This window comes from Zonotrichia albicollis, chromosome 5 (genome assembly GCF_047830755.1).
Source record: "Zonotrichia albicollis isolate bZonAlb1 chromosome 5, bZonAlb1.hap1, whole genome shotgun sequence".
Taxonomy (NCBI): Eukaryota; Metazoa; Chordata; class Aves; order Passeriformes; family Passerellidae; genus Zonotrichia; species Zonotrichia albicollis.
This window is the reverse complement of record NC_133823.1, coordinates 46,335,916-46,360,181: the sequence shown is the minus strand read 5'-3', so window position 1 is coordinate 46,360,181 and position 24,266 is coordinate 46,335,916. Positions and strand designations below refer to the sequence as shown.

The 24,266-nt window shown below is 38.6% G+C and overlaps 1 protein-coding gene across 7 annotated transcripts in view; it reads left to right on the top strand.

The window, feature by feature from the left end:
- The window catches only part of LIMCH1 (LIM and calponin homology domains 1), a 173,349-nt gene that overhangs the window by 44,819 nt on the left and 104,264 nt on the right, over positions 1-24,266 (top strand). For all 7 annotated transcript variants that reach the window (XM_074541566.1, XM_074541564.1, XM_074541565.1 and 4 more), the window contains exon 2: positions 18,235-18,305. In XM_074541566.1, coding sequence (XP_074397667.1) covers positions 18,235-18,305 — 71 coding nt within the window. The remainder of the gene's footprint in view (positions 1-18,234; positions 18,306-24,266) is intronic.

Here is a 24,266-nt window from a genome sequence, read left to right as displayed (position 1 = left end):
TGTGTGGGTTTTGATCCAGTGCCTTAGTGGCCTTGGCATTTTGCTGGTAGCCCTCTGTGTCTAACACTTGGTTTAGATGGCTGCTAGTTTTTAATTCACACACATAGCAGACAAAATTATTCACTACATAACTAATTTTTTATAAAAAAAGCTCATTTAGTTCAGTGTGAAATTTTTGAGTAGAATAGAAGCCAGTTCTTAGCAGTCAGTAATAAATCCATATCTAATGCTCATACAGAAAGAGGCTGTTTATTGGTTTCCCTGTCATTCAGCAAGCAAGGACTCACGGGCTTCAGTGGTCGGTGCTTGCTGTGCATCCTTGTGTGGTCTCCTTCAAAGACAGAGTAAAGAATTTCAGGCTATTCTGCATCAGTGTAACTGCTTGTGTGAGGGTTTTAGGTTGATAAAACAAACTGTCAATATATGTCGGAACTAATTCCCTGAGAGTACGGAAGCTTAGAGCAGAATTACAGAAAAAGTTGCTTATTTCTTTATATTTAGAATTGTTATATTTGGAGTGCTGTTCTTTGGATTTAGTAAGGGAAGAATGACCACTGCTGTTGGGGGGTGTTCTTGGCAATGGTTAATGTAAAAATAATTGAATATTTTTGAATTTGATTTTATAGAAACTTCAAATATTTTGAATTTGAGATGTTTGATTTAACTTTGAGACAGAAATTATTTGACCTCTAAGGGCCTTTCCAAACATAAGGGAGTTCTTCCAGTGGAGCCTCTAAATGACACAAGTGGCTCTCTGGGAATAATGCAAGATAAAGCAGTATTGCCATGATAGTGTAGGAGGAAACACTTATATTAATGTTCTTTTTAACTCCTTGGAAGAGCATTTACTTCAAAAGGTAACGTGCAGATTGCCATTACATCTCTTGGTTCCAGCTAAATGCATTTTGTGTCACAGTTTAACCATAATATTCTCTCTATTCAGACTCACTAGGATAAATAAGATGGTGTAATCAGCTGTGACTTGATCTAAGAATCTATTGAATTGAATTCTGTATAGTTTTCTAAAAGACTGAAAAGTGCTATTGCAGAAGGTGAGAATTATTCTGAGAGGAGAGAGGAAGAAAAATGTGAGGAAAAAAAGCTGCTTACTGGTGTCTCTGATCTGAGAAGTAGAGAAAAGCTCATTTCCAGAGAGAATAACTGAGGTGGCAAATGCAAATTGTATTTCATGAAATGTATTTCATGCTCTTTGCATTCTTGTTTTTTAGCTGCACAACTAGTAATAGCCTCAGGAGCTGAGAGTAGTTTGTTTTGAATAATAAATTCATTTCTTAAAACAAAATAATCACTGTATCCTATGTAGGGGAAGAAATTTTAACTTTTAACTGTAAAGAAAGCTTTCTATTTGTTTTTGTAGTTTTAGGGAACTTTCAAATAAATACTCAATTTTCAGAATTGGCTTACTTTTAATTAATAACACATTTGAAGAGATTTAGATTTGTTTTTATTAGAACTATTAGTCCAAGGTTCCTACATTCCTTTCTTTGTGTGTCCTGCATAGTCTCACAGATTTGAACAGGTTTTTTGTTGTCAAGAGTGCCTCCATCTCTAATATGTAAGTGCTTATACCTGCAAATTGGGTGGCCTGATTTATCCAAAGTAACTGTACTACATGAGAGACTGGTCCATAAAAAGAATTTGATTTAAAAAGCTGATGAGAGGTGTGTTGTTTTTTTAAAAAATACACTGATTAAACATCTAACTTCAAATATATTTAAAATAAAAAAGACTAACAAAGATGTCTTCATGCAAAGAGAGATTGAAAATCCTGGCCAAGAAGCTGGGTTTGTGTAATGCAGTGGATATGTTGAGATTTTTGTCTAAGCGAGCAGCTTGTGGCTGAGATGCAAACTGGACCTGGATACCTGTGTCTGAGGCATAACTCCAGAAGAACTTGTTTTGGCTGTAGTGTTTGCCCTCCTTCTGCCTTGTTCCACTTTTCTCTAGGACTCCTTGACAAGCCCGCAGTCAGGCTGGGAGTGGCTGCCAAGTCCCTTCAGCGTTTGGGGGTGGCCTCGGGAAGGGCAGCGCTGGTGGGCGCTGGCGTGGCAGGGGCTCAGGGAGGCCTGCAGCAGTGCCCTGGGTGGTGCTGGGCTGGTCCAGCAGTGGCTGAGGGAGCTGCTGGAATGGGGCTTGGGCTTAGAGTGTAACGGGGAATTGCATTTCCTGACTTCTGGATCTGAAAACTGTTTTTTATCTCATCCCTGGGTCACATGAGTGACAAGGAGGATGACCTCTCCAGAGCACGTGTATATCTGGTGTGGCTCTGTGCAGCTCAGAATTTGCGCAGCTGGATGTTTCTAAACCTTTTGTTTTAGAAAAGAGTTCATTTTTGCCCTCTGTCTCAATAGCAAAAGGCCTGAATTTTGAGCCCAGTGGGAAATGTGGCAAGTGTTTTAATTGCAGGAAGCAGTGTTTTGATCTGAATTACATAGATATATGTGTTTAACAAGCCTGACCTTTGGCTGAGTTTTGTTTCTGGGCTTTTTTCTGAAGAAGAGTTAGATATTTAAAACCTATTACCTCCTTTTAAAAAATAAATTAAACTCTTACAGAGAATTTTGAGATGAAGCTTTGGCATCTGTTCATTGAATCAAATGAATATTAAAAAATTCCTAGCTAAACCACAAATGGTTACATGTGAAACACTAGAAAGAAAAGCAGCTGAAATGTTTCCAAACACATTTTTAAAATTTAAGTGTGTTTTTATTTTGCAGCTTCCTTCAAAAATCGTCAGTACAGGTTATGTTCAAGACCAGATCTTCAGACTTTATAAATTTTCTGCTTGACTTTTAATGATTTAGTGAATATAAAAATAGAATTAAACATTCTTAATTTACTTAACACAGCTTAGATGTGGCAGCCACTGATACTGGTGAGGCTGAAGTTTCTGATTGGAGTCAGCTGCCCTCTGTGGTACATCAGGGCCTGTTTAGTCACACACAGTTTGTTTGTCAGCAGCGTAACCTCGGGGCTCTGCTAACACGTACAGATACTCTGCAGACAGAAATCTTGGAAGGGGCTGGCAAACCATCACCCTTTCGCTTTCCACTTCCTCTCCTTTCTCACACCCTCAGCCTTCATGCTGGGAGGCTCTGCCAATATTTCTCAGCCCTCTCCTACTCTCTGGGGTTGCAGTCAGCCTAAGATCTGGCAGGTTTATTGCTGATGTTCCTTTTTTCCAAGCTAATTGCAAACAGCCTCATTAATATCTTCTTTGGTGATTATGTCACATTGCTGGGTTTTTAAAATTTTGAAAGGTGCTGGTTCAGAGTCGTTTTTTAGGAGCTGATCTTTCAGCATAAGGTGACTTTGAGCAAAGATTCAGGTTGTGTTTCGTTCCTGAGAATCTGGAAATAGTTCTGACTTCTAAAGTATGGGAAAAAATTATTTTAGTGGTATTTGTTTATTCTAATTCTGCAGTCAGCACACACCTTGTTTTGTTTACTAACTATCTTCTGAGGTCTGCAGATGTTGTTTATTTTGATTGTGAGACATGTAAGTGTTGGTCCCTGGGAGGCTGCTCTGTGAATTTGCAAACTGATAAAACCTGTTAAATGTGTTAGCTGTAGAGATCATCTTATCTGCTAAATTGTTAGCTGTATTTAGCTGATGAATGAATGCAAATCAACAATATGAAGACTTAAAAGCCATTTATATATATAGATATAAAAATGATTGGTGATAGATTTTTGTGCATAAGACCATCCAGAAATTGTGCAAGATATAACAATGACTTGGAGAAAAACAGCTGTTTATAATAAAATGGATATAATCAGGAAAACCTTTGTTTCACTTTTCCCATCTGGTCACTTCTGTTACTACAAGGGGAAGGAACAAAGGGGTTTGTTTATTTTAGGGCATTTGAAAGAAGCAGCAAGTCTCAACCTTCTTGCCCTGTGTGGGAGTTATTAGCTGCAGAGCTAGCACCTTCTCTAACCCTGATACAGAAATGGTCTGCAAATAGCTGAACTGGACAAGGCACAGTAGTTCCCTGTTGAGAATTGAATAACTTAGTTTTCACTAATCTTAATAGAAGTTGGGATAGTTGTTATTACCTTGGGATCAAATACCATATACCTAATTCAAAATTAACAAGTAACCAGAATGGAAGCTCAAGGGACATTTATCTAGACATTAGCTTTCTCTCCTGAGTGGAAATACTTCTTTTCTATTCTTAGCATAGAAAACTGGATAACTAGAGGGAATGCATTTGTGACTATAATAGCAAGAGTGAAATGACTGAAAATGGTACATGAGAGGCAAAGCGAATCAGAGCTCTTTGAAGAGGGTCATGGCAATGTTGGTAAAGGGATCATGAGTTAGCATTAGGAATAGATTGGAACAAGCTTTGTATTTAGAGTTTTGGTTTTACCTCCTCCCCACAGTATTGTGACAGCTCATCTAAATGCATCAATTTGGATTTCTGGTCTTTCTGTTTACTGGGGATTTTTTTTCTCTTTATACACATGGGGTTCATTTTATAAGAAGAAATCACAAGGTAATGGGTGCTGTGTGATCATGTGGGTCGCTGACTTTCCCTGGACAAGTCTGACATTGCCTTTTACCTTAGCAAGCCCCCCTGCACAGCTTTGCAAAGGTTATCTTGCAAAGTGTTACAGAATACACAAATGGCAGATTTGTGCACCTAGATGTAGTGGCCTGCTTCTACACACAAAGTCTGCAAAAGACATCACTGTCTGTTGATGATGTAGCAAGGGAGAGTGTATTTGTTATTTAATTTGCCTGTCTGATTTTACAGAGCCATTTCATCTTCCCCTACTATCTGAAGCACAAAAGAAAACTACTAAAATGAGAAAAAAACCAAGATTATTTAATCTCATGCTTGTCTCTAGAGAATCCTGCTTCAGCTGTTCTAATAAGTTGCCAAAATGGGTCTTGTTGAATGGAAATAAGCTGGAGAGGGAGTGGGACAAAATGGCATAACTGAATGGAGAGAATGTGCTTTTGTTCAGACCTAGGTAGAGGGGTGTTGAACAGTGTTCAAAACCTGGTTTCAAATGTCTCAGTGTTCATTTGAATTTGCTGTCTGGTTTAAATTGTAAACTCTGCTATGTAAAGACAAAGTTTTAAAGCAGCATATCTGGTTTTAACCCAGTAACCAAAGACCGCAAAGTAATTTAACTTTTATTAGTCTTGGAAAAAATTTGAATACTTGCTGGCTTGTGGTTTGGATGTGAAACATAAAAAAATAGTGTTATTTTTTCTGATGTCCAATCTGTTTTTTTCATATTAGTAGACATCCGATTTTGTTCCATTATATAATGATTCTTCAGACAGTAAGATACAATTAGCTCTTGAGACATAGTTTATTTAACTTGATAATTTTGTACTAATGCAAATGCCTTTGCATTATGTGGTGTCAGCTCATCAAGATAAAAATAAAATCACTCGAGTAAGTGATGTGAGGCCTCTTCTTATGCTGCTAGAGTTTGTATGAATGTGGGATTTCTAACTCTTGGAGACAGCAGCTGTGCTTTTCTGTAGGAGTTAACTTATATCAAACAGACTTAATGTGTAGCTCCTAATGCATAAAGTACTTTCTGTCTGCAACTTAATTTTTATCCTCATGGGTCTTCTCTTGTTTTTGCCCAAGTCAAAACTTAAGAAACCAGAGAAATTCATCAGACTTCATCTGAAAGTGAAATGCACAAAAGGTATGGGACGCTATACTATGCAATTAAGGCATCGAGCACTGGTTGCCCTTCTCTTCCTTCTGCTCCCTTGCCTCAAACACCAAGTGTTGAGGCAGCAGGAAAATTAACTTTCTTTTAACATAAAAATATCCTGTTTTATTGGTGAGTGGTAAAAATCAGTGGTGTTTTGAAAGGTAGTGAATGGTAGTAGGAAGAAGGTAGTATAAAAAAGTATCATTTCAAGCTAACTGGGAGAAATTTTCTGAGTTTTTTAAAATGTGGAGTCAGAGTGAATATTTTGCAAAACACTACAAAAGTACTTGACTTAAAATTGTTCAGCCAACTTTGCAGGGATGGTAAAAACAGATGGTTGGAGAATGTGCTGATAGTGTGCTGTTTTGGCTAAAATGAGACAGCTCATACTCAGATACCTGGTGCCTCTCATCATGTACAAAACCATCAATGGTGGGCTTGATACCATAAGAAAAATTAGCTTTACAACAGATTAACTGGAATAGTTAAATCATTTGTTGGTCGCAAATGTCTCAGCAGATCTGTCTTGGCATAATAACACTGAGTTTCCAGCAGCCTCTCCAACTCCATATAAACTTTTTCATATTCTGCTGAGCCCCTAGTCAGGGAATGAAAAATAAGCAAACAGTCAGAAACTGGATTGACTGCTAAGGTGAAACTGTCCAAATATCAGGGACGTGTCAATGATGCTTTCATAGCAAATAAACCTGTGTCCGTTTCTTTTTTTGTTTTTCCTTTTCTTTTCCCCCCTCTCATGGGAAGCCTTAAACACTTGCCCTTAATTCCAGATGACAGGTTGTTATCAAGCAGCTGTTCCTGGTGGCTTGCTGTAGGTGACTGCTTCTTCCAGCCTAAGCTGGGTAATATTTAGCATGAGAAGTTTAGAATTTGCACTTAATAAAGTCAGCTGATTGCAAGAGACACTTTTAATTTTAGCCAGAGAAAGAAGCTTTGGGTTCTTCCTGAGCTTTCCCTTTTAAAACATCACAGGGGGTATCTCAGGTTTTAATATGGCTTTGGTGCACTTGCAGGCAGACAGGATTGAAAAACTGTTTGAGCATGTGAGCTCAACAACAAAGCTGCTGCTGTCTTGCAGATATGTTGTCACATTAAAAAACAACAGAGGAGAAATACAATTCCTATAAGTGAATGCCTTCTCAAAAGACTGTTGTGGTTGATACACAGAATATCTGGATTATTTAAATAAATTGTAGGGTCTCTTTGATTTTTTCCCCCCTTCTTTGTGTATAATTTTGCTTGTAGATTAGGCAGGTATTCTTGTTCTGACATTTCTGGTTCATTTTCCAATTTGTATGACACCAGTATCCTTCCATGGTTGCACATACAATATTAATGACGAATGCTACATAACATTGTCAGTACTATACGGTTTTAAAAAGAAACAGAGAAAGTTGATAATATTTATTTGTCTTTAATTTAATCTATTTGAATAATATGTGAAATTTGAAAACAACCTACTTAGGAAAGTAACTTAATGAAAATGTTTCCCTTTTTAATATATTCATATCATTAATTAATGATGAGTTTCAAGATCTATGGATTTTTTAAAATTTCAAATTAGAAAGAGGTTGCTGAGTGTACATGAGTGTAAAGAGGTACATGGAAAACCAGTGTGCTGATAAAGGACTTCCTCTCATTTTGACATCTGAAAACTGTAAATTAACTAATTCTTAAAAGTGCTTTGCAATCCAACTCTGATGATAGTAGATATTCTTTTCAATGTCAATGTTGATTCCTCCCAGTGTTTCATGTTTAATATGGCATTTGAGTTGCCCTCTTGACATGGGTGAGATACTCTGGATTGGTAAGAAAGAGTGAAAATGTCCTTGGAACAGGTCTAATTCTGTCAGGGAAGTGGCCAACTGAAAAGATTTCTTGGAATTGTAGAAATGTAGAAGATGTTTTGAAACTTGCAGTTCTTATTGTTTAGATTGGAAATGTTAAGCATATTTTTAATAGTTTCCTTTTCTAGTATTAAAGCATTATAGTGAAATAATTGCATTCCTTTCAGTCCATTTTAGACCTTACATGATATCCACTATGAGTAAAAATAAAAGTTACAGTAGTTAGAATCATTGTCAGGGGTTTTTATCCTCTTCAGGAATTTATTTTCTACAAGGCTAAATTGTTACATTTTATAGAAGGCAAATTTCTTTTATTGCTCTGAGTATATTTGAACAAGATGCTTAACCTAATTGTTCCTAGTATTTGTTTCACCCAACAATAAACAGGGCAGAGAATGGGCAGCAGTGCAGCTCATTGATCTGATAATGAGAGGTGCTTGTTCTGTGTCTTGCTTCCTGGTCAGGTCTATCATGTCTTCAGAGCTGGTGCTTTTGGAACTGTCAGGGCTGGTGTGTTGCATAATGGATGAGCCTGAGCTGATGGAGGCACCAGGTGCTCCAGCAATAGAAAAGAACAGCGTTTATTATTGTTGTGTGCATCATCAATCCTCCTCCCTTTCTCCCTCTGCTTTCTGTGTCCTCCAAACAAAGGCTCCCTATATCTGCAGGAGAGAAAAGAGCATCAACTTACCCTGTGTAACATTGCTGGGTTTTGTCTCAGGGGCAACCTTGTAAATAGGTCTTGATTTGATGCTCAGGATCTTTGAATGGCATGTTTGTCATTGCAGGGGACAACAGGATTGATTTGTGAATTCCATTTAGCAGAAAACTCTTACTGGTTACTGATATTTGTTAACTGCCCTATTCCAGCTAAATCAAATGAATGAAAAATGGCTTTCAATCTAGTACTCAAAATGCACTGCAAGATCCCTAGCTCCTGTGGGAGCAATCTGTTGAAAGACAGGTCTAAACATTCTTTAACTGGGAAAAGTTGTAATTTTTGGGAGAAATAAATAGAGGTTCTTAGTTCTGCTTAAGATGCTGACGCCTCTTGGAAGTGTCTTTTGAAGAGTAAGCTGTGGTTTAAAATCTTACAGAAGTACTTCATTGTCTATTTATAGGCAGTCAAATCTACCAACACCTCATGTCCATGTGCTCTAAGACATTAGCTGATTCTAGATAGTCTGCAGTGTTTCTCTTGTCTAGAGTATTATTGGCAGTCACTATTCCCTTTTGCCGGGCTATTGCCTGTCCTTCAGGATGTGAGTCAAAGAAGCCATGGAGAAGAGTTGGGAAGAACAGAAAACCAATTTTTTCCAGTAGAGGCTGCAGTAGGATTTCTATGTGTGTGTAATGTCATGATAATTTACAGAGAAATAGTTGTTCTGTTTCACCATACCTTCCTATTTAGCTTCTGGTAGTTTGATTCACTTGTGGCAGCATTCTTTTTGTGGCTATGTTGTGTTTTAATACCAGCTGGCAACCCCACTGCTGCTCACTCACTCCTCCCCTCCAGGGGAAGAGAATTGGACAGGTAAAAGTGAGAAAATTCAGGGGCTGAGATAAGAATAGTTTAATAATAGAAATAAAATAATCCTACATTGTAATGAATAGGTATAAAACAAAGAGTGGTAAATAAAACCTCAAAAAAGGCAAGTTTTGCAAGAAAAGCCTACTTCTCACCAACCACCAGCCAATGCCCAGTCAGTCCCTCAGCAGCAGCTTCCCCACCAACCTTCCCTCTGCTGCATATGATCCATATGGTATGGGATACCTATCCCTTGGGTCTGTTGGGATCAGCTGTCCTGACTGTGTGCCCTCCTAAATTCTTGTGAGTCTAGTTTTATCCATGCTTGGTAGCCAAATGTTGTTTAAAAACTGGCTTATCTGGAAAAGCATTCAGAGTGGGAACGCTTTTCTTTAACTCTGTCTCTGCAGAGGCAGGGACAAAGTAGATCTACTTCCAAAGAGTTATTATTAAAGGTCTCAAAAGTATATGACTGAATTAAGGTTAACCTCCTTTCTGCGGGAAAGTGGATCATTTTGTTCAGTCTGTGATTTTTGAAATGCACTGGTTTTCCTGTTTAGAACTACCTGCTGGTAATTCTGCAGTTTGTTTGCAAGTGGCTGCAAAACCATGGGACACAGCCCTGTTCCTGCTGCAGAATGTGCCAAGGGATGACCCAGAGTACAGAAGAAACATCCAAGAACTTCAGATATTGTTCTCAAAAGCGTTGTGGTTTACCTCTTCCCCTTTTATTTGAAAGGAGCAAAGTTTTGCAGAGTTTTATTGATAGCAGATAGAATTACATCTGTCAGCAGTGTTTGTATGACACGTCTCTATTCCCCATGGACAGTTTCCTGCTTTGCTTGCTCTGGGCTTCCAGGCTTACTGTCTGGAAAATCAAGTCTTAAATGCCTTACTGAGCTATACTTTTATATATATAGAGATATATATATTTAAATTGCACAGACTGTAAATGGGACACTTTACATGTGGACTTGCCTTGAAACAACTGGATGATATTAAATTTAAAAGCTTCAAGGTAGACTGGTGCCTACTGATGCTCATCATTGGCATTTCAGAAGCTTCACTGAGACCTAAGACATTGAGTATCATCTACAAATGGATGGTTAAATTTATTAATGTTTTGCTCAAGCGAACACTTAGTTCCTTCAGAAAGGGAAGCTGGTGTCTCCTACCAGACATTTTTCATTGCAAATTCTCAGTAACAGTGCTGAGCTTTGGTAGTCTCTCTGACAGTGGTTAATGACAGGCTGAAGTGCTTCTAGTGCTGGGCCCCTCCAACTTGGAGCATCTCATATGTTTGTATTCCTGTCTCTGTGCAGCTTTAAATGTGTGCAGTTTTAAAATTGTCAGCCAAGATGCACATTCCTGGCAGAAAGCAACACACTGGTGTCAAAAACTGCTTGTCCAAGAAGCAGTGCAGTGGTCCTGTAAAATATAAATGCAGTCATTAATGTAAAATAGGTTAAAGCAGTGTAAAGTGGGGATTAGCAAATCTAGATACTGCAGTGATCCTATCATCTCCTACAGAGCTGTTGATCTCTTCATTGCTCTGAGGGTGAGACAAGATGTTGAGCTCAACAAGGAGTCTGCTGCCTGTGTTGTGTTTTGCTCTGCCTCTACAGCTGTAACTGGCAGAGCTTTAAACACTTCTGATTCAGGACTGCCTGAACTTTGGAAAGTTGAAGGAGAGAAAATAGAGAGTTTTATTAACAGATGCTTCAGTTTCAACTTATAGATGATAGAGCATAGCATAAATCTTGGAGGAGTAGTGTTTCAAGAGCATGAGAAACCTTTTCTAGACTTAGAAAAAGGAGTCAAAGGATAAAAAAGTGTCTGTTTTAATTCTTTTCTAAGTTAGACAAGGCCAGAAACCCAATTTCCTGTTCTGCTGGAAAGTTGCTAATGTAATCAACCTGAGACAAAGGAAAAAAATTCTCCTGTCTTTTGCTAAAAAACATCTTTGACTTGGTGATAAAATATGAGGCAAATAGGTTACTAGTGGGAGAGCTACTCTGTGTTCAGTAGCCCAAGTCTGAGTAATCTCCCTTCATCAGTACTTCATCAGCTTCAAGAAGAATTAGTTAGGGAAAACATAAGAGCTGAATCAACAGTTTCTGCTTTTGAAACTAGTTCCCTGTATACACTTTTCTTTCTGTATGTAACTGAAGAGGTAAAATAAAAGGCAGTGTGAATGTCTGTCTGTCCATGGAAAGCCCCAGGGGATCATACAAAAACAAAATCATGATATCTTTAATTAGCCTTTCCTTTGTCAGTGAGCAGACTGCTTATTTAGCCTGGTTGGGTAAGAAAGTAAGACCTTGGGAAAGGGTGTTCATGATAGTAATTACAAGGCATCTGCTCCTCTTCCCTTCAGAGGTGCAGGAGCTGCCATTGTGCACTGGTGCACCCCGAAGCAGGGTGGGTTGAGTAAGGCCAGACTCCCCAGACAGACAGGACTGGATTAAATGAGGGCCTTGGACTGAGGAGGTGTGTGCTTGTCTTCTGGTCTCTGGTACCTGTTGGCTTCACATCATATGTGCTCCTCTGGTTACTGCTCCTCTGACCATGGAATCTTGTTTTTACAGAAAAGAGCAAACAGCTAAAGAATGTGTTGTTATGGAAAGATGTACCTTCTTCCAAATCCAAGTTATTTTCCCAAAATAGTGCTTCATCTTCCTTCTCCCCACTCAAAAAATAGGATGAACACTTTACTGGTAAATCTGTGACAAAGCCTACAATTCTCCCCTTCTTTAATTCCCATTAAAACAAAGAAAGGGATGATGGATTTCTATAAATGTTTTTAAAGGATTTTTAAATTTATTTATTTATTTTAGCAATAAAAGAACCCTAAATTGAACAATTGATTAAAAACACACTAGGTTGGTCTGTCATTGGCCATCTAGTACCTAATTTTGGTAACACCGGAGATAAGAGTCTGCCCATAAAACAATGCAATGCCAATCTACTGACTGTCACATACAGATTAGATGTAACAGATGACCTGATGCTAGGTGAAGCTTTCAGGGCATGTGCTGCAGCCTGGAGAAATATGACAGAAGTAGTTCTTAAGTTCCGTTCCTGCTCTTTGCTCTCTTTCTTCCCAAAATGTTCAACCTTAACTGAAATGTTTTCTGCCCCACCCCACTCCAAAGGGAAGGCTGCAATATCTGGCAATGCACCTGGAAATGTATACAAACAGCATTAGGGAAGAGAGATGAAAAGGCAGCTGATTTTACTCTATCATTAAATTTTAACACTCCCTAGCAGCTTGCCAGCCAAACAGGATTATACTACCAGATGTCCTGGCAGAAATGCACACGGCTCTGCAAGATCATAAATCCAAGCAACGTATGGCAACCCTGCATGTTTAATACTACTGTTAGCAATGCAGAATTTCCGTGTGGAAAGCTCTGGTGCTGAGCAGGATTTAGCAAAGACAAAATCTTCCCAGTCTTAACTTTAAAGCCTTAGGTAGGGTAATAGCTGCTGGCGTGTACTACACTTTCAGTATTTCTTTTGCTGTGTCTCCTAAACAAAGTACTAACAGAGCCAGTTTGGTCTACACTTTAAATATAGGTGTCCATTCATAGAATCATGTCCTCATTAATCTGTGCAAAGGATCGGACAAAACCCCAGCTGTTGTGGGTTTTCCAGTTGCCGCTCTCTCCATGGAAAACAAAAGGCAGTGACTAGCATTCCTAAGTAAATAAATTGTTCCTTTAGCGAGGACTGAGAATTGAGCCCACCAAAGGGGAGTGTGTTTGTATCAGTGGATATGGTTTTTCCATGCTATATGTTGACTAAACTGTCAGCTGACCTGATTAGCAGTGTGGCAGAAGGGAATTTAAAGCAAATGGGGGAGAATATGCTGTTTTATTCTATTGCTGCTAGAAAAAGTGAAATTTATATGAAATACTGAGTCAGTTTCTTTGTCTCATCAAAGAATAATATGAGGATGAAAAGTCAGACGAAAAGAGAAAAAGGGACTTCAGTACAGGTAGTTAACATTGCAAATGGCTGTTAAACTTAAGTGACCGAGAAGTGGAAGACCTAAAAATAATAAGTGCTTTCTTTGCAGATTAATCTTGCTACCCAAGTGTGAAATCTCCCATCATTCTCCCATATATTCTTTAAATTTTCAAGTTCTGTATCACAGAATTTCAGCTGATTTATTGCTGGCCACATTAGTCATTCTGAGCTCATGCTGGTTTTGTCCCTGAGAGTAGAATTGCACACTAGAGATATTGTTTGCTCTTTTACTGATTTCAGTAGTAAATTACCTCAATACTGTAAAGTCTTTTGGAAGGCTTTGAGCAGAGTGCTTATCATTCAGCTTTACTGGAAGACAGGTATGTTAGATCTGTGGTTGTTGCCCCTGGAAAACTCCATTCATTCAATATTCAAGTTTCTCTGAACTAAATCAACTACCTTCCTAGTATTTGTAATAAAGCCATTCAGGACTGATTTGCATTGCTATGATTTTAGCAATTTAAATGCCTCTGTGACATAAGAGAGAGGGAACTCATGCCTAGATGATGTGTTGTGTCCACTTTTGCAGACAGAGACATTGCATGATCCATAGGTGGCTGAGCCAGGAGCCATGAAGGGTCTCCAGGCTCCATGGCACTGCCATAGCAATGCAGTGCAGTTCTGGGCTCCAAAGGTGAAGCTGGCTGTGACTGGACAGGGTTGCTTCGTTCAGAAATCCCTTGCTTATGTTACATGAAAATGGAATTTAACTTGCGTATTCATCTTATTAGCTCACATGATAACTCAGAAACAGGGAAGTAGGAATTCATTACTCTAGAGGAGCCAAATCCTGATGCCCTAAAAGCTGTTTTGCTTCTTTTGGTGGTTTGTGTTCCCTGTTGCTTGTACAATCCAATGCTTTCTATATACATACCTGATTATTGCAATTTAAGCCTTACTTTTATATCTTCCTAGTTAAGTAGCAGGACCTGATTTTTTCATTTAAGAAAAAAAAACTATGTAGGGGAAAGTAATGGTAGCACAAAATGGAAAGGCAGCATACACACATACAAAGAAATGAACAGCTTATGAAATGTGTAGAAAATCTTCCTCTCTTTACTGTCATGCTTCATAAGCTCTCAAAAACACATAATGAGAAACAAAGACCTCTTTTTGCTGTGCCTCTAATTTTTTCACTGCATAACATGGCATTTTCTGATGTGCACATAGAAAATGAAACTGTTTTCAGTGAGTTATCCCTGATGACCAAGTGTTTGTTCAACTACTTATATCTTGTTGGCCTAGATAACCTTCACCTGAGGCTAGCATCTGTTCACTAATTTGTCATCTTTTCTTTTTCATGCCCCTAAGCTGTTTTGACACGAGAAGCTTTGCAAGCTCCATCTCAGGAAGCACCAGCAGCAATATAAAATGCAAGGAAAACAATGTAAAGTGAAGCTTTGGGAAAATAAAGTTGTACAATATGGCAATGGTTAGTGGCTGGATGACAGCCATCCTTGATGATATAAATTTTGTAGCATGTGCAACTGCAAAGAAAAAATGAGTTAATCAGCAACAATGCAAAATATATCAAGTGTTACTGTATGCAAATATGTATTGAAGTTGTTGTCATGAAAAACGTAAATTACTCATTTTAGGTTCATATTCTGTTGTTAAGTGACAGGGAAACTGAGAAATGCACCCAGCACTCAAATAATTGTCCTGGTTGTGATACTTGTAGCTTTTTACAGAGAGGAAAATGTAATCCAGATGATGAATAAAAATAGCACCTCCTCACATAAATGAAGCACATAGTAATAAATGTTTTGCTTCTGTTCTCTATTTTTAATTTCCAGTATGACAGGGAAATGCAGCTTTTTTTCCACTCAGCTTTATAGAACTTATTAAAGAATTGAGAGGCTATTCTAATAATTTGCAAGATATAGTTTGTGTTTTGTCTTTGAGGTACTTTGTTCTAGCTTTGCTACCCCAGCACTGCAATAATTACAGTATGCTGCCATTGCAGAGTGGATAGGGAATGCTTCCATCTATCCTGCTTCATCCTGCACTGCCCAAGTGTGCTGGTCTCTACCAGTGAGGTGGGAAGAGTGCAAGGTGGAAGATGGAGTTGTGTGTCCAAAGCATGCAAGAAGTGGCAGTCTGGAAGCCTGGCCTTGCAAATAAAGGCCAGGTCTCAAAAGTTCTCTCAGTTAACATCTTGGGTTTTCATGTACTTTTCTTTTTTTTCCTTCCTGAAGACAGCAGTCTAGAATAGAGTACCTTGCATCTTGTCATGACTGGTTTTGTGCAGGTTCAGTTCTGAACTCCAGTTCTCTGTACTATGAAAGCTGATGGGCTAAATATCTGTTCTTCCATTTTGCAGTTTACTGTACCTGGTTGCAAATGAACAATTTCCTTTATTTCCAGTGAAGCTCAGTAGAAGCACTGCAAATGCTGTCCTTTAGTCCTTGTTTTGTCAGTGTTTTTAGAACTTCATCCAGCAAACTGGAGGCTTTTATTTCCTGAGATGGGAGATGAGCTAGTAAGAACTGACCACTGCTTATATCAATAACATGAACACAGTTCTGTGATGTGTGCAGATTTTTTGTGATATCATGGCAAATGCACACACTTTCATGATTACTGGAGTTTGGGTAAAGCATGCACTTTGCTATCTGGGATTCTTTGTGTGCAAATATGAGAGTGCCAGTCCTTTTGCTTGAAGTCCCTTTGTCTCCTCCTGCCCTGGATGTGCTGAGCAGAGGTTATCTCAGAAATGTGCACTAGGTTGGCCTTTGGGCCTGCAGCAGTTTGTCGTGAGGGTATGGCCCAAAGTGGCCTCTGCAGAGAGGGAGGTGTATGTGTGTGCGTATGCCAAGCAACTGAGCTCTGGTTTCCTCTGGAAAAGGTGGATCCAGCTTCTTGCTTCTCTCAGTCCCATTTTAGGTTTATCTTTGTCATTTATAATGTCATCTTCGTGCTTATTTTTAGTTTCTAGCCTTTCTCTGTTGAACTGTTTTTACATTTTAATTGACTAAATCAGGAGACTTGTAGGTGATTAATGTTTTCCCTCTGCAGCTGCATCATCTAGAACAGGCATAAACCTTGCCATGCCTCATTTACTTCCAGTTCCTTTTCAAACAGATGTGCACTGTTCCTGGACCTTCCTGTCTTTCCTCACCTCCTGTCAGTGTGTGTTGTACCTCTCACTGGATGAATTCGTGTGCCAGCTGTGCATCTGTATTTCATGATTTTATTTGTGCAGACAGAAGTAGTGTATGAAACCTTCCTACATCATCAGTAATAACAGTGATACTCATGTGACAGCTTTTGGCAGGCAGAGTCCTGAATTGTGGTAACACTTTCAGTACTGCTCCCTGATAAATGAGGGTCTTCAACAAATGCATAAGAAGATTGATCTCCATATCTGGGACATTTGGTCTTGAGGAGTGAAATAAGATTACTATAATTTTTCTTTAATTTTTTCACAGGTGAAAAAAACTACTTGGAGTCAGGCAGTTATGAAGTTGCTCTTCCTGCTCCTTTCTGTACTATATCTTGTGGATGAAACAAATGTCAGTTTTGATATGCTCCACCTATAATTCATCCTGAATGCTAATGATTTTATTGTCATGATTTTCCCTTGTCCCAGCAGATCAAGATTAGAGATGTTTTACTATGTCTAGATATAGTTTAAATGGTTAAGGGTCATTTACTACAAATTACATGTGGTTTCTTCAGAGATATGAGCGCAGCACAGTGCATTGTTCTTCTTTATGCATTTGTGTAAGATACAATTGTCCACTGATGCCGTTATGATACATTTTTCAGAGTATGGGTGAACTTCCTTCATATTGAGCAAAACAATATGTTTATAATTTAGTGAAGGATTAGATTTTAGGCTTTGCATATGCATTTCAATTTAAAAAGTGTTGCTCTCTGTCCAAGACTGCCCAGCTATAACCAGCATTTCTGAAACTGAGGCATTCATTAATCCTGTGGGACAGTTGCAACTTGTCAGTTTTTATAAATTGCTGTCTTTATGACAGGAAACTAGGAGGGGAAGGGTCTTGAATCTGAATATAACAGCAAGGAGAAAATAGGGACATAATGACAGATGTGTCCCCAAGTCGCTGTTCTCTATGGTGAAAGCAACACCCAGAGCACGGCTCTGGTGAAAAACTGGATGAAAGCCATGAGAACTCTTTAAGCATCCGGTAAATATTTTGCCTGGATAAAGAGAAGACCTCCTGCAGGACAATTAAAACAGGTTTTCATATTTGTATTGTTTCTGTTCAGGGCTTTCTAAACACAGCAACTATTTTTATATCTTTTGTGATTGTAATAAAAAGCATTCTTTACTTTTAACTGAACATATCTGTTGAGAATGATGTGAGGATGAATGGAAAGACATTGTCAACACAGTAGAGAGTTATGCAGGGGGGTTCAGTCATGCTTGTAGCATCCAGCACCTTCAGATGAGATTGGGATTCCTGGAAGGTTTCTAGCTGGTCCGTCCCTAAGCAGCACAGAATGCCTTAAGAGCTTGCGAGGCAAAGTGTCCCTCCTGGTCCAAGTGTACCAGGAGGTACAGCTTCCACTGAGTTTGTATTCTCTTCATGGTTGAATTGCTGATGTGAATTATCTTTTAATGCAACCAGGAGTATTGAGGCATGTGTCTGGAGGGCTGTACCTCACACCATTGCTTTCAATTGTCTTTGCTTATTCTATAAAGATGATAAGTTAAGGGCTAAAGTTCAAGGTTGGTACAAAATGTTTAATGTGGTGCAAAAAAAGCAATAAAAATACATAGTTTGTCTAAATGCAATAGTTTTAAAATTCAAAGCACTATAAAATAAAACTTCTAAAATATTCTGAAGATTACATTGTTGTTTTTGTTTTGTCATTTTTGGTTTTTACTGCTAGAAAACAGTCTGCAATTGCAGATTGCAATTGCATTGGCTGGAGCAAATACTTTGTCCAATATGCCCTATTGATGAAATGGGAAAGAGAAATGGACATTGCTTAGTCCTTTGCAAGGCCTGTAAAGCTCAAATATTCCTTATACAGCAGATGCTCTAACTGAGTATTATGAATTGCACTTGTAAAGCTCAATCTCTAATAGATGTCACTCTTGTTTCCCTCTACTCTTTTGCAGCAAGTGACCGGCAGAAGTTTTGGTGAGAAAGATTTTCGTTCTGGATTAGAAAACGGCATTCTTCTGTGTGAGTAAGTAATGCTTACAGTTTTAAGCCTTGAACACAATCTTGATTAAAGTAGAAAACAACCTTAGCTGGTATGTTCTATTGTTGATTTCCTTTTGAGAGTTTTGACATTGCAGATAGTGGTATTTCACTGCAGTATAATTTCAGTGCCAAAGCTATTGTTATGGTGAGGGTTGAAATGTGGTTTAAAGAAAACAGGTTTTATGAAGTGCTTCCCTCACTCCACCCCTGGTTCTTAGCTGAGTTATGTAAAAAAAAAATATTATGTTTGTTTTTTGGTTTCCTTTTATTTAATGTTGTTAACCACAGATTGGGAAACGGTGTTCCACACCTGCCTGTGGATGTCTCTGCCACAATGAGGCATTTTGGACCAACTCCAAGTCTGAATGCTGCCAGGAGTTAGCCATCTGAATACCATCAATACACAGCTGCTTTAATAGTTTCTGGAAAGGCTAGGTATCCTCTAAATTTTGCCTAAAGGTGTGTTTCAATGACGTGTTTTGTAATTTTTGGATGAGAGACACAAGTTAGCTTTTGCACATTTCTCTCTGTAGTTCTAATGGCTAGTTAAGGTTTACATGCCAAAGCTGGTGACTTCCAATAGGAATTTGGAAATATACCCTAATGCCCTTAGCCCTGTGAAAACCAGGTTGTCAGGCATTTGGGAGAATCTGTTGATCTGAATCACCTGTATGGACCAATTTCTTTCCCCGGATATGCAGGATTGTCACTGATGTTGATAAAAGCTCTCTTTGCACACCAGAATGATGAAGCTTGTGCAAAACTGAATCCATACTTATGAAGGAGATCTCCTGAGATGTGTAGCTGGACAATTGCAGCTATTGGTAAAGTTTTATACTCTTCCAGGTACTTAAACCTGGAAGCTGTTTTCAGCAGTAGAGTTGTGCTAATATCCTGTAACTCAGCTCTAGGTAGCTTACCGTAGATCTGAAACCTACTTGTGTAAATACTGTTATATGTCTCACTGGTGTCATTAATCAGGCAGCTTGAACTTTAGCTTTTAAAGGTGAAAAAATATAAAGGAAATGATGTGATCTATTTTGATTGCAGTTGCGTGTCTTTGCTGAGGAGTGGCTTTGGGAGGAGGGAAGTAGTTGTTATTGTTGATCTCAAGTTGTGTAACTCAGAAGGAGCATACCCTCTTTGTGTTTAAGGGTTGCTTCTCACACAAAATCTCTCTCCTCTGTGTGTTGAAGGGAAGTGATGTGTGCTGAATCACTTCTCAGTGCTCTTTGAATGTTAAGGTTGAATTGTGTTGCATGAAAAGCAAGGGCTGTGTATTTCAAGATTAGATTGTAATCTTATCTGCAAGTAAGCAGAGGTAGTCTGATTTAAATACTGTAAATCTTTAAGATAGAAGGCTTAACTAACTAATGTTTTGCTAATGAGACCAATAAATATGTATTTCTTAGAAGGTTGTGAGCTCCAGTCATAACCAGGTCAAGGGACAGCACTTGGTTATACTACATAATTGTTCTGTGATATTGGACAAATTACTTGTCCTCATTTACCACTTGTGGATCAGTGCAAATCACCCTGAAGGAATCTGTCTCCTGAGCCTCAAATCTTAAAAGTTGTGACGTTTGTATTGCTCTTGGTTAGCAAGCTGTGGCTAGTGTCTAAACCTCTATTAGGTTAATGTGTTAATGAGAAAGTCACCAAATTGGTCTTGATGACAAAAGAACTATAGCACCAGCAGTAGAAGTGTACTCCTCACTGGTTCCAAGCCCACTGTAAAAATAGAGAACTTAAAAGAAATTTTTGGGTCTAACACTGAAAGCTTCCAGAGTGTCTTCAGGAAGTACTTTGGCAAGCGAAGCACTGACAGTTAATTTTTTATCTGTTGCTCAGTGAAGAGCACTGTAAAGCTGCCACAAAGCAATACTGTCTTTCTAGACAGTACCTTTACTAATAGCTAGTAACTGTCTTTCTAGACAGTAACTTTACCAAGCTGCTTTTTGTGACTTATTGGAAAATTACCAGGCTACCTAATAAGAAAAATGTAATGGTATACAAGCTTTCTTATCACTCCTTGTCAGTCTGCTGTGCTTTCATTGCAGCTGACTTCAACAAGTAGATGAAAACCTGATCTAAGACAACTTCAGAAGATAAGAAATAAATGATAGCTGTCTTGGTTTCTGAAGATGGAAGTACTCATTGTTTTTGGTCAGGTTTTATCTAATTTGTTGAAGGTTTGGAGAAAAGCATACTTACCTATGTTTTTACCCACAGGACAGTACTCACTGCAAGGGGCATTAACTGACAACTCATAGCCAGTCACTTGTGTGGGTGATGTCCATGTGAATGTGGAATAGCTGTGTTTAACTTCCGTGTGACTGTTTCAGGGTTATCCTCACCTGTTGTATTTTGTGAGGAAGACTGAAAGTAAGCTTGGGCTCTGAGGAATCCCAGCAGCTAGAGGACTGGAAACTGTTGTCAGGAATGGGGACACAGTCAGCATGCCTTAAATGTCCCAAACATATCTCAAGCTACCTTCTGGCTTTGCAGGTGTTTTGCAGAAGGGAATGGGGATATTACCATGCCAGAGTCCATTCCCCAAAGACTCTGGTCTGTGCAAAAGGGTGGAGGGAGAATCTCTGTAGCAGGATTGTTTGACCCTTATATACAGTGATGCCAGGCCTGCCTCCACTTGATCCCAATTTCGATGTCCTAGACAGCCTACAGACACAAGCAGCTACAGACATCACTACACTGGTTATAAATGATTCATTCACATCTAGCAACAATCCACATATTTTAATAAATGAAATGAATGCAACTGTGCAATGCCAAAAGCTCAGGCTCTTGGGATGAATGGATTGTGGAGCAGTGCAAATGTGTATGCCTGCCACAGGAGCCTGCAAGCCTTGCACCTGCCTCTCTGGTGGTGTTTGTGCTGTGGCATTTTGATCTGGCCTCTGTACGAACTTTATCGCTTGACGCACTCAGCTGAGAGCTGAGGGGCATATTTAAACAATGCAGGATGCCATAAAGCAACAAGTCAACAGATGAGAGCAACACAAGCCCTTTATTCTTTCTGGCTGTTGGAAAGCCCACTTGTGCAGTTGCCCAGACAGTGGTGACTCTAATTGTTCACTCAGCTGTGCTGAGAAGCCAGTGACTATGACTTCTGTTTGTCTGAAATGAGTTCATGTTTTTTTAGCATAGCTCTCTGACATCAGTGCAGATGGTGATTTCAGCAGGGATATAATAGCTATATAGGCAGAGGCAGTACTTTCTCTGTTCATGCTTTGTGAATTAAATTCTCATATGAAAAGAATAAAGAGTTCTGCATGGGTGGGCAAATATGCCTTCCTGGGGTCATGGTTGAAAGCTATATGATGCAGGAATACAACACCAGTAGCAGGAATATCACTGGAAATCCCCTATTGCTTCTCTGGCACATGTTCAATTTTTTTTCTCCCTTGTTACATAGCTTTCATGTTTAGGTTTGACCCAGATATTATAAGAAGCTAGAGGATTAATCAGAAATAAATTAGATCTGGTTGTGCAATGCTTAGGTCTTCCTATTCTATGGATTCAGACATCTGGATGAAGGTTGACTGCCAAAAAAACTGCATATCCTGTCTCTCTGTCTGCCTTGCTGGTCTGGGCAGTTCTGTTGTGTTTTTTGAAACAGCAGTTACGAAAGTCAAGGTTCCTTTTATTTCTAACCATGCAACAATTTCTATAAATAAGTTTAAAAATTATTGCAAGAAGAAAACATGCATGTCTTGGTGCAACCTTGACCTGTTGTTTCTGCTCTAATATCCTTGCAAATACATTTTCAATGTTTTTGCGCTTCCCCTTGCTGCCAACCTCCCCTTGTCGAGCTCTGCTACTGCAGGATTCCTTCCTTCATGTTAGGTATTTGGTAGTTAAAGACATCTCTGCAGGGATGTGAGACTTCAAAAATTTGAGTTAATTGCTTGCTTTGATGTGATTATCCAAACAGGATATATATCCAATCTAAGAACTTCTGACATGCAAGTGGAATCATATTTTCTCTCAAGCTTTCTCTGGAATCAAGTAATCCTGTCAGCCTGAAAGTTTGTATTAGTAGTAATGAGATTCTAATATCAGGAACAGGACCAGACCATAAAGAAAAATAACAACAACAATTGGGATATGGATCCTGGGCACAAGACCTTAAACAATGAACTAAAACAGTTGGATATTAGCAGAAATTATTTGGCTTTGCAGTAGAGTCTAACAACATCATGATTGTATGTAATATCTTGAGTTCTGTATGTAGAACATTTTAGCTTCATGTCTGGTTTATGTATGTATTAAAATCAATTTATAGCAGCACATGCAGGCAAAATAAATCTGATTTTTCTCAAGCATGAAAGTTCTAATAAATATTTCACTGCATATCATACACATATAAAAATGAAAAAAGACTAACTGTATGTGGTTAAAGATGGATGTCACCTTCCTGTGCAGTTCTGGAAACCAACTGAGGAGCAGTTTCCCGAGGTCTTCTGAGCTTTTTAGGGAGTTATTTTATCTATTAGCACGTGGCATTATGTAACTTTGTAAAATGTGCAGAAACTATGATTATTCTTTGAAACTATGCTTATTCTTTGACTCTGTAATTTTTATGTTGTTTTTTGAAAGAGGAAATACAAATATGTTATAGTGTTTTTAAGTTATCTTGGTAAAATTGTGTGCGTACAGTGAACTAAAAAAAAAAGTACACTTTGTACACTTTAGCTCCTGTAGGATAATATATAGAAAAGGCACTTCTCTTCAGCTGCGCATACTTTGAATATATGCTCTTAAAAAGTACAAGAAAGTTTTTAGATTTTACTTTTAAATAAAAAAGATGATAAATTAGTAATGCACATAGATTACTTTAATAATATTTAAAGCAAATATGATAAGTTACTATAAATCTGAGCAAACTGAAGGTGATTATGACCAAGAATTACTTAAAGGAATTTATAGTTGATTCTGTCATGATAATTATTTTCTTCCACAAGTAAAAAATCCCCTTAACTTGTGTTCTTCATGTTGATGGTGATGAATGAGCTGCATTTTTTCATCCTGGTTCTGGTGCATCTGACCAAGCTTTGAGCTGACATAAGTGCAGTTGTCAACAAGGGCTGGCCGTGTGCCAGATCAGCACAAGTGTAGTGCTGTGGAATAATAAAACTGTTGTGCTCAGAGTCAGTGGCACCGTGAGGTATGTAGAACAGCCTTTGCTGTTTATATGGTGTTTCAGTCCTTCTTCTTGCAAGTTAATGTCACTTATGTCATCTGGTGGGGGAAAACAAATAGTCTTTGTAGGTGATAGGATTTTTCAGATATATCATTCTAATTGTCTGTCAGTACTATGGGCCTGGCATCAGTTCAGCACTTGGCTGTGTCGTGAACAGTGGAGAAGTCAGTGGATGCCCAGCCCTTATGCTTAATTACTATTTTGCTTGACTTTTCTGTTCTTGGAAATCAAGAAGGAATTTGAGTTTCATAGGCATATTTCAAGTTTTGAGTGTGACCCATGCTTTGAGGTGAGAAGGAATTGGTGTTTTCCTGTGGTTTTCGGGCTCCTTGCTGTAAAGCCAAAACATTATCAGCATCATGAATTTGGCATGTTGCCAGGTTTGAGAGATGGGCCCCAAGGCTCATTAAGCATTAAGATTTAGGTTCATGTGAGGACATTTGAAATAGTTTTATATGAATACAGAGTCCTTAATCTGTCAGTTTTATTGCTGTTTCATAATGAAGAGCTATATATTAATACAGTTTAGATGAGGGGCCAAAGGTAACATAAACCGTAATGCTAAGCCTGTGATGAGAAGAGGGGAATAGACAGTGAGGGGCATGCTTAAACAGGCAGAATGACCTCTCCTTGTATTTATGTTTAAAAATGCAAAAATGCATTTTTGCAGACTGAATAGTAGAGCTTTTTCACTGATGCTTGGTTATTGACAGGGCAGGA